Genomic DNA, 13,353 nt, shown 5'->3' with positions numbered 1-13,353 from the left:
CCACATATACAAGTGCCTCTTAGGTCTGGCTTGACAGAATTGGCTAACTCTGCAGAAATTATGTAAAATTTATAACCAGCAAAAACAGTGCTCCATGAAGCTGTCAAAGCACCCAGCCTCATAATAAAGAAGCATTAAAAGAAGTACAGGTGGCCCTCCACATTTGCAGATTTGACTTTTGCAGATTTGATTATTTGCGCTTTTGATTAACATGTTCTCTCTAGGAATCTCTAGGTCCTCCAGTGCAACTCTACTGGAAGTTGACCATAGAGTTGTGCTGGAGAACCTAAAAACTCCTAGAGAAAACACTTCTCTAGGCTTTTGTAGGTCTTCCAGCATGATTATATGATCAACTTCTGGAAGACAATGACCACAGAGTTGCACTGGATGGCCTGGAGATTCCTAGAGAGGTTTTCTCTCAGGTAAAATGAATGGGGTTTTTTTATTTGCGTTTTTTTCCACATTCATGGGTCCTTCACCCCAATCCCCAGCGAATGTGGAAGGGCCATTGTATCAGGGCTGGGATGATTTTGGGGTTACTCCTTGTCCTATTCTGGAGTAAGATATTTTTCTTAATGTTACTCCTACTTCTACTCCTGTAAAAACATCTTACTCCTTACTCCTACTCCTATTCTCCAGCCCTGCATAGTACAAAACTAGGCATAACAAGCTGTACATTGTCCCAGTCCCACTTTGTCTGTTCTAGTCGTCTGCTAGGCAAATTCCAGGGGGGGAAGGATTCTTTTAAAAAATCTTTTAAAAAAAAGAACATTAATGTCATATTGAGTGTGATGTCTTTTATTCAGCAATTTTGCCATCTTGCTTTGATAGTGGCTCTGAAGCCTTACTGTACCATTTAAGTGAATTGAAAGGAATGGCATCATGGAAACAAAAGTATGAGTGTCTGGGATTGGATGCATCAGGAATAGAAGGTACATGATTAACTTTCTAGCTGGCATATATTGATAACAACTTCAGCTGACTTTATGTAACTGTTAACTCTTTCATTACAGAAGCAATAACTGCAGTGGGTTCCTTCATCCTGAAAGGAAATGAGCTACTTCAGTATGTATTAATCAAGATTATTATGCACAAATGATTTTTTTAACATTGTTTATTAATTCAGTGGCTGGAATATATGTGGATGTTGTCCAAAATAATTTGCCATTCCAGTGTTTTAGTATCCAGCTGCATGCAGCTTAGTTTTATTTTTGGCAGCTAGTCCTCATTTTTTAGTCACTGAAGAAACAGCTTGCCTTGTTAAGTGGCCACTTACAAAGTTACTGTAAGGATTAATAATATAATATATGAAATATACTTTAAATACTCTGAAGCACTGTGTCACTATACATGTTGGGGAAGAAGAATGGGTTAAAGTGGATGCTAGTAGTGTGAAACTCCAGTTTAGATGCATCTTTTAAAGTTGCTCTCATCTGCAAACTTTTTGATAAAAACTGGCCCAAGTTAAGCATCCATAGGCTCTGTGGAAGTCTTTTGCCATGCCCATATGTGAAATTCAAGTCGGTGTGCCTAGAAATCTTTCCCTTCTTTGAGTTGATGGGGACATTAATGAGAAAGGTAGCCCTTTAGAATGTTGCTGAAGCCATGTTTGAAATAATAATAAAATGCCATTCCTTATGCTTTCTCTACAGAGTTATAGACAGCAGTATGAAAAATTTCAAAGCTTTTTTCCGGTGGCTTTATGTGGGTAAGTAAAGTGGTACTAATTACATATGCCAGTTTCCCAGCTTTTTGTCTCACTCAAGCAGAACTAAAAATAAACATACTGTAATAGTGGAGACCGTTGTAGATGATGGAGCAGAGCTTAATCCTTAATAGCTGCTACCACTAGGAGCATCTTTCTATTTATTCATATTGGTAAATGGTTGTCTTTTACTACACCCTTGAAGACACGGTTCTGATATGTCATCACTTGCCTTTTCCACTGAGTGGACATGCCCACACCACCATGAATGGAAAAATGTCATTCCTTTCCTTCAGGAAGACAGCTTCAACTATCATAGCTTGAAAATACTCTACTCCACCCGCCCAAAGCAAACCTTGAGTTTACCATTTTATGTCATAAAATGGTGTCATAAGGGACACCATTTTACTATGCCATTGTATATAATGGGACTTGAGCATCCACAGATTTTGGTATCCACAGGGGATCCTGGAACAAAATCCCAGCGGGTACCAAGAGCCCACTGTATCATTGTTTTGAAGTCCCTACCATTATGTTTACAGACTTGCAGATGGTTTTAATTTCTGACATATTAAAGAATCTTGCCAAATATGGAATTCCACTGACAACAACATATTCTTGTATATTATAAATATTTAGTCCTCACTTTGTGACTTGGGAGAATGAAAGATACAGTTACAAAGGATTGCTTCCAGCATGTAGAGACTGGTTGGTTGCACAGTTATTACTAGCATGCAAGCATTTTGTTTGCATGGTCTCTTATTCTAGCTGTAGCTTTGGAAAAATGATCTTCCTACTTTCTGACTCACAACTTTTATTTTTATGCGAGGGTGAAATTGTAGGAAGGAAATGTAAAATGATCTCTTCAGATTGTCTTGGTCACATTTTTATTTTCCAGCCATGCTAAGGATGTCAGAGGATCATGTCCCCCCAGAGCTGAACAAGGTAGTACTGATGTGGTCAGTCATGCATGTTCTGTAGCAGATTTGTATAACTTTGATTCACCAAGTCAAACTCAGACCTAACAGCTAAGAACTGCATGATTTTCTGGCTGTTTGATATCTTCTTTCCTTCCCCTGCCCTGTTTATGTTGTTGAACTCTTAAGTAGCCAATAAAAGAAGGCAATTTGTTGAGCCATTGGACATATTTGACCAGCTCCTGTGAGGATGGTACACTTAGACAAAGGACAATAATTCACCTTTTTACAGGGCCTTCTTAGTTCAGATTGAGTATTTCTTATCTGAAATGCTTGGAATCTGGAGTGTTTTGGATTTGAGATTTTTTAAAATGTTATTTTAGTTTGATTTTTGGAATATTTGCATATACATAGTCTAAATACAAAATTTATATATGTTTTATATACATCCTTATACACATAGCTTGAAGGTAATTTAATACACAGTATTTTGAGTAATTGTGTGCATGAAACAAAGTATGTGTACATTGAAACATCAGAAAACAAAGCAAACCATCAGCCACCTGTGTGGATACTATTGGATTCTGGAGTATTTTGGTTTTCCAAATACGGAATACTCAGCTTGAAGTGTCTTTGCTTTGTGTAGAATTGTGTTTCATTTCATGTCTGCCAAGCCAGGTTTCATGCAGGCCCTAAGTACACCTGTGTACCATGCCTGTTTACTAAGCTGGGCTTCTACTGAGGCCATTGTGTAATTTCAGGTTGAGTCTCCCTCATCTGAAATTGTTGGGACCAGAAGTGCTTTGGATTTTGGAGTTTTTTGGATTTTGGAATATTTGCATATGCATAATGAGATATCTTAGAGAACTCAAGTCTAAACATAAAATTTTGCGCATGAAACAAAGTTTATGTTCACCGAACCATTAGAAAGCAAAGGTGTCATTATCTCAACCACCCATGTGGACAATTTTGGATTTTGGAATATTTTGGATTTCTGAATTCCTGATAAGGGAGATTCAACCTGGAGTGTTTTTGTCTGTAATTGTTAATTCTTCTTGGTGTTGTTTCTCTTGCTCCTTTTTATTTTTGTGTTCTATCTTTTGTTGTACATTGCCTTGGCTTCCCCTAAAACATGGGTGGGTAACTGCCGTGGGTCCAGGGACCAATTTTCTGTTCCTGGGGTCCTCCAAGGGCTTCATAGACTGTCCAAAATGTCAATGAGTGTGTCTGTACTTCTGGTTTGCAAAATGGGTGGTGTTTTTTTTTAAATGTGAATTAATATAGAGCTGCTTGCAACCTGTTTTATAAAGGTAACTTGCCAGCCCTTGAAAATAGGAAAAACACCCTTTTGGGCTTCTTCAATGCTACATAGATAACACTTGTTTAATAATGAAGCTATTAAAAAGGATCCGAACAGTGTTTTTTATTTTAGATTTTAAAATCTTTATATCAACCAGCAGTATGAAAACAGTAACTTAACCCATTTATTACTGGTTAGGCTTAAATGTGTGTTTCTGTTTTGTCTGATCTGTATTATTGGTTTATATTTTATATTAATTGTCTAAAAACCTCTTTTTAAATATTATGGTGATGGATTTTTATTGGAATGTATCTATGTGTTTAATAGTGGCTGTATGTAGAGAGATCTTGTAGCACCATTGAGACTAATTGAAAGAAAGAAGTTGGCAGAATGAGCTTTTATAGACTAAAATCTACTTCCTCAGATCCATGTGAGGAAGTAGACTTTAGTCTATGGAAGTTCATGCTGCCAACTTCTTTCTTTAGTTAGTGTCAAAGGTGCTATAAGATCTCTCTACAAACTAATTCCATAGACTAACACGACTATATCTTTGAATTCTTAATAGTGACAGTTGCTGTTTAAGGTATTTCATATTTAGTATACATTTTAAAGTATATGATTATGGATTTTTTGGTCTTTTCTTTTCCTAAAGATGACTCAGAAAGATATCACTTTTGTTGCTGATTTCCTTACTGAGCACTTCAATGAGGTAAGTTGTTGAGTTTATTTTTAATTGTTTCCCATGAGAGACTTACCCAGTTTGCAGGTGTGTCATCTGATTTCGAGAGATTGTTTGTTTGTTCAAAGAAAGGCAAGTAGACACCTTACACATGGGCCAGCAAGGAAGAACTGCAGAGTTGAAAGGTACACCAGAGGTTATCTCGTTCCAAACCACTGCCAATGCATAAATCCACAACTAACGTCCCTAGCAGGCAACCACATAATCTGTTTGAAAACCTCCAATGAAGGAGAGAGAATCACCTTCCAATTTGAAGCACTCTGAAGTGTACATTTCAAATTGTGCATTTGCAATACTGGTTTGAACCCTTTTGAGCTAGATGCATTTTTAAACACTCTTTCCCACTGAGGTTTGAATCCCATTTTGGCAGGAAAGCGAGATATAAATCCTATAAATAAATAAATACTGCATGTGACAGATTGCATATGGGGCATATGAATTAGATGTAGCCATTTTAATAATCCTACTGCCAATAGCAATAGCAGCTACATTTCTATACTGCTTCATACTGAACTAAGCAGTCTCTAAGCTAATAGCCCTCAGCAAGCTGGGTACTCATTTTAGTTACCGGAGAATGATGCCAGGCTGAGTCGACCCTGGAGCCCCTGGTTGGAATCGAACTCAGAATCTTGTGGCTGTGAGTGAGTGGTTGCAGTACCAGCATTTAACCACTGTGCCACTTGCCAGTGGACAAGTACGCTAATTATGGTGTTAACTGTATGACATGTTGACTGTTTCTTTTATAGGCACCTGAGCTCTATAATCGTAAAGGAAAATACTTTAATGTAGAAAGAGTTGGTCAGGTAATGTATCAGGCTCTTCCTTGCATTAAAAATACTGGTAAATAGCCTGCTACAGAAAAGACTGTTGGCAAACCTGTGATACAGTAGGGGTAAACACGCATACTATACATATGTAGTCTGCATTTTGGAATGAATTAGGTGAATTTGTATGGACCTATGTTGTTGTTAACTGACCTCAAATTAACTTCAACTCATGGCAATCTTGTGAATGATATATCTCCAAGACTCTCTGTCATCAACCCCTCTGCTCAGGTCCTGCAGGCCCAGGCCTGCGTTTTCCTTAATAGAGTGTAGCTATCTGGCATGTAGTCTTCCTCTCTTTCTACTGCCCTCCACCTATCCATCATTGCCTTTCCTAATGATTAATTTTACCTTACGATGTGGCCAAAATAACAACAGCCTCATTTTGGCTTCCAGGGATAGTTCAGGTTTGATCTGTTCAAGGATCCATTTGTTTGTCTTCTTGGCCATCCATGGTATCTTCACCACTCTTGTGCAGCACCACATCTCGAATGAGTTTATAAAATCATAGAGTTGGAAGAGACCTCAAGGGCCTCCAGTCCAACCCCTGCCATTCAGGAACACACAATCAAAGCACCCCGACAGATGGCCATCCAGACTCTGTTTAAAAGCCTCCAAAGGAGGAAACTCCACCACAAGCCTAGGGAGTGTATTCCACTGTTGAACAGCTCTTACTGTTTGGAAGTTCTTCCTGATGTTTAGCTGGAATCTTTTTTCCTGTAGTTTGTATCTATTGCTCTGTGTCCTACTCTCTGGAGCAGCAGAAAACAAGGTTGCTCCATCCTCAATATGACATCTCTTCAAATATTTAAACAGGGCTATTATACCATCTCTTAACCGTCTCTTCTCCAGGCTATCCAGCTCCCTAAGTCTCTCCTCATAGGTCATGATTTCCAGACCTTTCACCATTTTGGTTGTCCTCCTCTGGACATACTCCAGCTTGTCATCATCCTTTTTGAATTGTGTGTTGCCCAGAACTGGATGCAGTATTCCAGGTGAGGCCTGACCAAAGCAGAGTAGAGTAGTACTATTACTTCCCTTGACCTAGACACTGTATTTCTTTTGATGAAGCCTAGAATCACAAAAATTAGTTTTCTTGGAGGTCCATTTAAAAAGGACTGCTGGCAAATCCTCTTACAGCTGCCAGCACAGTTTTGCTGCCCTTTTGGATTGACAGCAACTCTTGGAGTTGTTATTTCTTACCCTTTTTCTTGTATCACAGAAGAATACTTGCCAATGATATAGTAGACACAGATCTTATAACAGTTGCTTTTAAAGATTATTACAACCAGAATCCCCCATTCAGCATAGTCAGTGGCCCTGCTGGTTGGAGGATTCTGCAAGCTATAATCCAAAATTAACTTTTCCAAACTCTAAAATCTTTTATGTGGGGAGGTTTTTGAATGTTAATGCCAGTTATTGAGAGAGGTATTGTTGTGTAAATAATTTGAGAACAGGTCAGGATCTATCTCAACTGTTTTATCACATGACACTAGACAAAAGGAAGCATTGTTGGTGACACAGACTCTATCCAAAACATGCATAGTCAGGAGGAGATCCCATTGACTCAGTGACATTTACTTCCCAAGATATATGCTTAAAATTGCTCATTAAGTTTCTTAAACTTAAAAGTTGCAGAATGAGAAGGGACTGTGAAATTCATAGGAGTCTTGAAGTGACTGCATTTTATGTTCCATGGTGATTTCTATAGCTGAACTAGATTTTACTAGCAGGTCCAGGTCTAGAAACCCAAGATGCCTCTGAGCAACTGCAAAGCACTGGGAGAAAGTTGTAGTTCTCAGAGTAAAAATAACAAAGAAGAGAGCAGATACTTAACTCTTTGCTTACCTATCACTTTTCCTTGTTATACTTGAAAGTGGCAAGTATTTCTCTGGGATACAAAACTCAAACAAGAAGTTGCAAGGAGAAGTGTTGTGTGACAAAAGAATTAACACCCCACCTCTCTTGCTTTGTACTTCTCTGCAAATAATATCTTTCAGCCCACAGCAGGTTTGTGATAGCAAATTGGCATCCTGTGTGTGCTGATAAATGTCTCGTTTTGGTGTACAGTGTGATGATTGTATATGTGGAGATAAAAGGATTCTTTAGTCATAGATTCTAAATCTGTTTCCTAAATTTAAATATCTTTTTTCAAATAAAAAAAACCCATGGTAGAGCTAAAAAAGGAAATTGTTTTTCAAATAGAAAGATGAACAGCATGTAAATAAAATTAAAACGTAAATTGTCCCCACTTAATGAACAACCTGCAAGCACACAATGCTAGTTCTAGTTGCCAGTTTCATAGAGCAAAGGTTTATAACCATCTCTGATAAACTGTCCTACTTTGCTTAGGTAACATGGCATTTTCAATAAACTGTGATAACCTGTTGGAGACTGGGCAATAAAACACATTCCAAAGAGCTAAGGGGGAAATTCATTAATCTTCTAGTATATTAACTTAGATGTTTCCAACTCAGAAGGGAGAAATATCGAAAGTCATCCAATATCTTTTCCCAGCATTGTACTTCCAAAAACTTGTCTGTCTTGTCTAGATATTTGTTCATACAATTCTCTTCCAGTACTTGAAAGATGAAGATGATGACCTTGTATCCCCACCTAACACAGAAGGAAACCAATGGTTCAACTTCGTTCAAAATAGCAATCATCTTAAAGGTACAGCATCTTCTTCAAGCTGGTGATCCAAAGATTCAAAAGCCAGTCTTAAAGAATACTTGCATGTGGCTTACAGGCAGACCATGTTAGGAGATGGCCCTGTAGCCATGGGGTGGGATAGTGTGTGTCTTTTCATTTTGTGTTGAAGTATGTGGAATTTAGTTTTTGTGGGGAGGGGAATTGTTAGAATATATCTTAATGTCTGTATTAAGATCTGCAACAGGCACATAAAGTTCAGTACCAGAATGCCTTGAGTTCATGTGTTCTGCATCTCAGTTATCCTGTATTTTAATAATGCACATTTTCTATGAGCAGGAGTCCATATGTAGCTAGTATCATCTGCCCAAAGGAGGAGACATGCTGGCAGACTGAAAGTGATTTGTAGTAGTGCAGAAATCCTTAGAAAATTATATCCCAGAGATTAGGGTGGGGTGGGGGATAGAACAACCCAGTAAAGTTGAGCATGTTAATTGGGCAGAGAATGTTGCATCTCTGTCATGGGAGGGAAGGAGGGAGGAGAGGACCAGAATTCAGAAAGGAGGAATGGAGTATCCTGAAACAAGGCATTGAGTAATTGGCTGGCATACTGAATGGGAACACTCCAAGGTACAAGGTCCCATTTGTTTAAATGGGGTAATTGTTCTGATAATAGTTTTAGATGTGGGAGTAATTCTCAAGAGTGCTCATGTTGAATCATTGTTTGATTTATTAACACTTTTTTTTGTATGTTAAGTTCTTGACTTTGGAGTGCTTGGGAGAAAGTGATAATACGGTATTGATTGCTAGCTACAAAATTCTGATATTGCTGGAAGCAATAATTTTGTGTTTATCTGAAGGATTGTGAGGATTTTGTATTGGTTTGGAACCTTCTTAAATTTACAGTAATAATGGCAAAAAAAGAAAATTAAAAAATGTTTCAGGCTAGCTGAAATGGCTGCTAACATGGTATGCCTAATTTAGGGAATATAGACTAAGAGAAATACCATAAGTAAGATGGCCATTTGTGTCCGTCTTCTATCCTATGAAATCACTTGGCCTAGGTTATGAATATACAAGGCTATGTTTTATTTTAGTTAATTTTTGCTTTGTTACCACAGCCAGTTGTAGAAGAATAGTGTGGGCTAGTTAGACACACATACAGAGTCCTTGTCCAGCTCTTAATTGGGTTTGTCTGTTTTAGCTCAAGATAGATTTGTACAACAGGGATTAGCTGTACCATATGGCACCCATAAAATTCACTAATTCTTTCCCAAAGCCAATAGCAATTTGCTGACATTGTAATTTAGGGCCAGAACAGACTGGCAGCTTCAGCCAGCTTTAAGCTGGCTTGGGGGCATGGCATTTACACATGCCATGCCCCCAAGTTGCCTGGAAGTCACACCAACAATTACATGCTGGGTGGCTTCAGGGTGACTTGGGGGCATGTCATTTAGATGTCATCCCTCCCCCCTCAGACAGCTGGAAGCCAGCTGAAGTTGTGATGGGGCAGCTTCAATCTACCCCAAATAGGATCAGCTCTTTGCCACTCCTATTTGGGCCAGATTCTGCTGGATTGGGGCTGTGGCATGCGGTTGCTGCCGCCCCAATCCGGCTTTGTCAGGGGCAGCTTGAAGTCACCCCTTTGGGGTGGTCTGTTTCACCCCTCAGAAAGCTTTTTGTTGTCCTTTGCTGCAGCATTATTGTAACCCTTCCTTACCTCAGTGCCATCTCAGTTTACGAAACTATGGGACTGTTATAAAGCACTCCTGTCACAGTTACACAGATCCATCCTGCAGCATAGGGATAGCAGTGATGGCCTGTATATGTATTGACAAGGCAGTTTTAAGAAATATTTTTAAAATTGTGTTACATAGAGCAAAGATGGAGGCTAAATTCCTGTATTTTGCATCTCTGTCTTATTTTGGGGTGGGCATGACACACTGTTGTTCAGTCACAGCAATGAAAAATATCTTCAATTTTCTAAGGGTTGTCCTGAATAGCTGCCATCCCTAGCCTGGTGCACTCCAGATATGTTGGAATACAGTAGTTGTACTGAGTGGGATGAAGAGAGTTGTAGTCACACACATCTGGAAGGCATGAGCTGCAGAGGTCTGCTCTTCTTTCATATCTGTAGCTGGAACATTTGGCCTATGGTAGTTAAAAGGGAAAAATGCCAACAGAAATAACTAGGGAAGAAATCCTCCAGGCAACAGGATTGTCAGTTTGGTGTTTATTTCATTAAACGTATGGTCTAAAATAATCAGAGTAAGGGCAGGATAAAGCAGTCGGGGTTTGATCCCATGCTTTACGTATGCTTTTACAGGAGAGAATGTGGGAGAAATAGAACTTTACATTAAAAAAAATTCCTTCTTGTTTCTGTTTACAAGTGTATTTGTCATTTTTCTTTACCTGTAATATGTCTATTAATATGAAACAGACGATTTAAACATCCAGATTTCTTCACATAAATATCATTAATTCAACTCCTTGCTTTTTCCTTTTTAATTTAGAAAGCCCTTTGCTATTTCCATACTATCCTCAGAAGTCTCTGCATTTTGTAAAAAGGCGAATGGAGGGAATTATTGATCAGTGTCTACAGAAGCCAGCTGTAAGTATCCAGTTTGTACATCTGATTTGGATAAACCACAGGGCTAATCTCATCTGGTTTTTTTTAAATTAAAAATAAATTTTATTATGTTAAAAAAAACCCTAAAACTAAACACAAATTTATAAGTCATACGTTCAGGCAAAATAAAATACACAAAAATTGAACAAACAATAAAACAACATAATCAACAAAATAGAACAAACTATACTTACATGGCAACAACAATAAAATATTATATACCCTCACATCTGTACTTCCTAATTTCTTGAATATTCTATCAATTTTACAATTTAAATGTGTACTTTCCTTTTATTTATTTTTTTACTCCATATCCAAAATTACAATCAACAGTATTTTAGACTTTAGATCTTTAAGTTCAAACACTCTTCTGTTTTTATATTTTTATGACTTCTTCTGACAGCTTTAAACTTATATATTACTAACTGAAACCATTTTTATTCTAAAGCAATACACATATTTTTATCCTTTTCTTGAATATAAATAATCCATGGTTTCCAATCTATATGCTCTTGCATGCATATTACTAACCTAAATTGGCTCTTTCTGTGTTGCTATGAGTAGTCTGTATATTTGATGTATGCCTGTCATTTTCCTCTCTAGGATGTCATTGGGAAATCAGTGCACCAAGCGTTTCGTATGCCTTTATACAAAGCATCAAAAAGGTAGGGTATGTTAAAATAATAATATAAAAAGACATTTAGAAGTGGTACATCTAAAAAGGAAATGTTGGATTGTGACATTCTTCTGTTCAATAGTGTTACATCCAATCAGCCATGTCTTTTTTGAGGATGTGTGCGCACACATTTGCCTTCAAGTTTCTTGTCAATTTATGGCAACCCCCATGAATGTCATAGAGTTTTCTTAGACAAGGAATATTCAGAGATGGTGTTGCCAGTTCTTTCCTCTGAAATATAGCCTACAGCACCTGGAATTCACTGCCAGGCTCTCAAGTACTAAATAAAACTTCACCCTGTTTAGATTCCATGATTAGATGGGACCCTAAATACCTTTAGGGTATTTAGGATACCCGATTCAGATCAGCACCTAGCATTCAAATAAGCACCAACCATTGCCCAGGCTACCATTTTATTGTAATGGTTATTTCTGTGTGTATTGGGCAGGCTCAATACTCATAATGCTATTTTTTGCTTCTTCCATAGTGCTTGATTTTTTCCTAAACATTTTTTAGTCTTCTGCCAACTTTACTGTTCACTAAATCAACTGCTACCTTCGTCTTGTTCATAGATGTTGCTGTTTTTGCAACACAAAGATCTATGTACAAATAATGAATTTGCTATTGTATATATTTGGTTTACATGTTATTCTTTCTTATTTATTTCTCTCTTTTTTCTTTTCACTTTAGTGAGGACTCAGCTTCTCAGCTGTTTAAGCTGCCATTTTTGTAAGTATGACTGATTATTCTATGCTCCATTCATCAAGTGTTGGATTCTTTTCTAATGGATGTTCCTGTTACCATTGCAGGTGGAATGATAAATCCTCCAGCTTGCATTATGTTTTGTTCACGATGCTAGAAAACTCAATTTCTAAAATATATATATTGAGGAGGCATACAGACGTTTCAAGGTATGGCAACATTAAGGGGTGTATTTGGGGATATTTTCTTTTTTTCAAAAAAGTCTGTTATGCAATTATATAATCCACCAACACTCTAGCACATAGCAGTTGAATGATTTTTAGCAAGCCAAATCTGTGTCAATTCTGCAAGCTGATCCAATTGATCCTCTGTGATGTAGAATGTTCAGTAACATTCTAACTTACGATATAAAAAATTTGGTTAACACAGCTCCTATGAGTAAAGTAAAAGTATAGTTGGGCTCAAAAGAAAATATCACAAGGCTCAAGTGGTGATATAATATAAGCAAGAAGAGAATATAGGGGGTAGGAAGCTGCGAGAAAGGCCCTGGAAGGTAGGAGTGGAATAACAAGTTACACATTAATTTCAATTAGTTCTCTCAATCTTTGGGTGCTTCTATCTGTCACTTCTTTATTTCACAGAGGTTGTCTGTTTGATTTCAACATGACCCTTAGCACAGGCATATTGTGGAAACTAATATTATTAATTGAAATAGGGTTTTTTCACTCCATTTTGTTGTTAATTGCTGTTAAATCAGTTTGATGCATATTAATTTTGCATAATCCCATTTCTTACCACATTGAAGCCTACTCTCTAGCCATTGCAAGTTCTGCTCAGCTTCTTCTAGGCTGCGTATTACTAAGCTTGTCATGTGCTTTCCCATTCCTGCTATCAAAAGCCATAAGGGCTAGAAACTTGGAGAAGAATGTAGTCAAAGATAATTAGTGGAGTAGCTGAGTCCCACTGGGGTGAACTGAACGTGTTTCCAGATACATCAACTGTGCTATGAACATTTAGGTCGCATTACTTTCAGTGGTGTGTTTGCATTTTAAGCATGCTCTTAACTCAGGGGAGAATGAAGATTTCAGAAATACTCAATTTAGTTGGGTTGTCTCTTTGTGAGTTGTACTAAATTCTCATGAGAGGAGAGGTTTCACTCAGTACCACAACATGATATTAGTCTTTATGACTAATCTACTTTACTTTGCTTTA

General features: G+C 37.7%; 1 protein-coding gene across 3 annotated transcripts in view; it reads left to right on the top strand.

The window, feature by feature from the left end:
• Positions 1-13,353, top strand: part of ANAPC4 (anaphase promoting complex subunit 4) — a 39,070-nt gene that overhangs the window by 15,158 nt on the left and 10,559 nt on the right. For 2 of the 3 annotated variants that reach the window (XM_089524705.1, XM_089524708.1), the window contains exons 15-25: positions 832-932; positions 1,014-1,065; positions 1,653-1,708; positions 2,604-2,650; positions 4,575-4,631; positions 5,408-5,464; positions 8,065-8,158; positions 10,648-10,745; positions 11,367-11,428; positions 12,130-12,168; positions 12,249-12,350. In XM_089524705.1, the coding sequence (XP_089380831.1) occupies positions 832-932; positions 1,014-1,065; positions 1,653-1,708; positions 2,604-2,650; positions 4,575-4,631; positions 5,408-5,464; positions 8,065-8,158; positions 10,648-10,745; positions 11,367-11,428; positions 12,130-12,168; positions 12,249-12,350 (765 nt within the window). The remainder of the gene's footprint in view (positions 1-831; positions 933-1,013; positions 1,066-1,652; positions 1,709-2,603; positions 2,651-4,574; positions 4,632-5,407; positions 5,465-8,064; positions 8,159-10,647; positions 10,746-11,366; positions 11,429-12,129; positions 12,169-12,248; positions 12,351-13,353) is intronic. The other variant, XM_089524707.1, reaches the window with a different exon arrangement.

Source organism: Sceloporus occidentalis, unplaced genomic scaffold (genome assembly GCF_023333645.1).
Source record: "Sceloporus occidentalis isolate IW3139 unplaced genomic scaffold, rSceOcc1.0.p SCAF_5, whole genome shotgun sequence".
Taxonomy (NCBI): Eukaryota; Metazoa; Chordata; class Lepidosauria; order Squamata; family Phrynosomatidae; genus Sceloporus; species Sceloporus occidentalis.
Note: the sequence above shows the minus strand (reverse complement) of the source record. Positions and strands in the feature narration are given on the sequence as shown.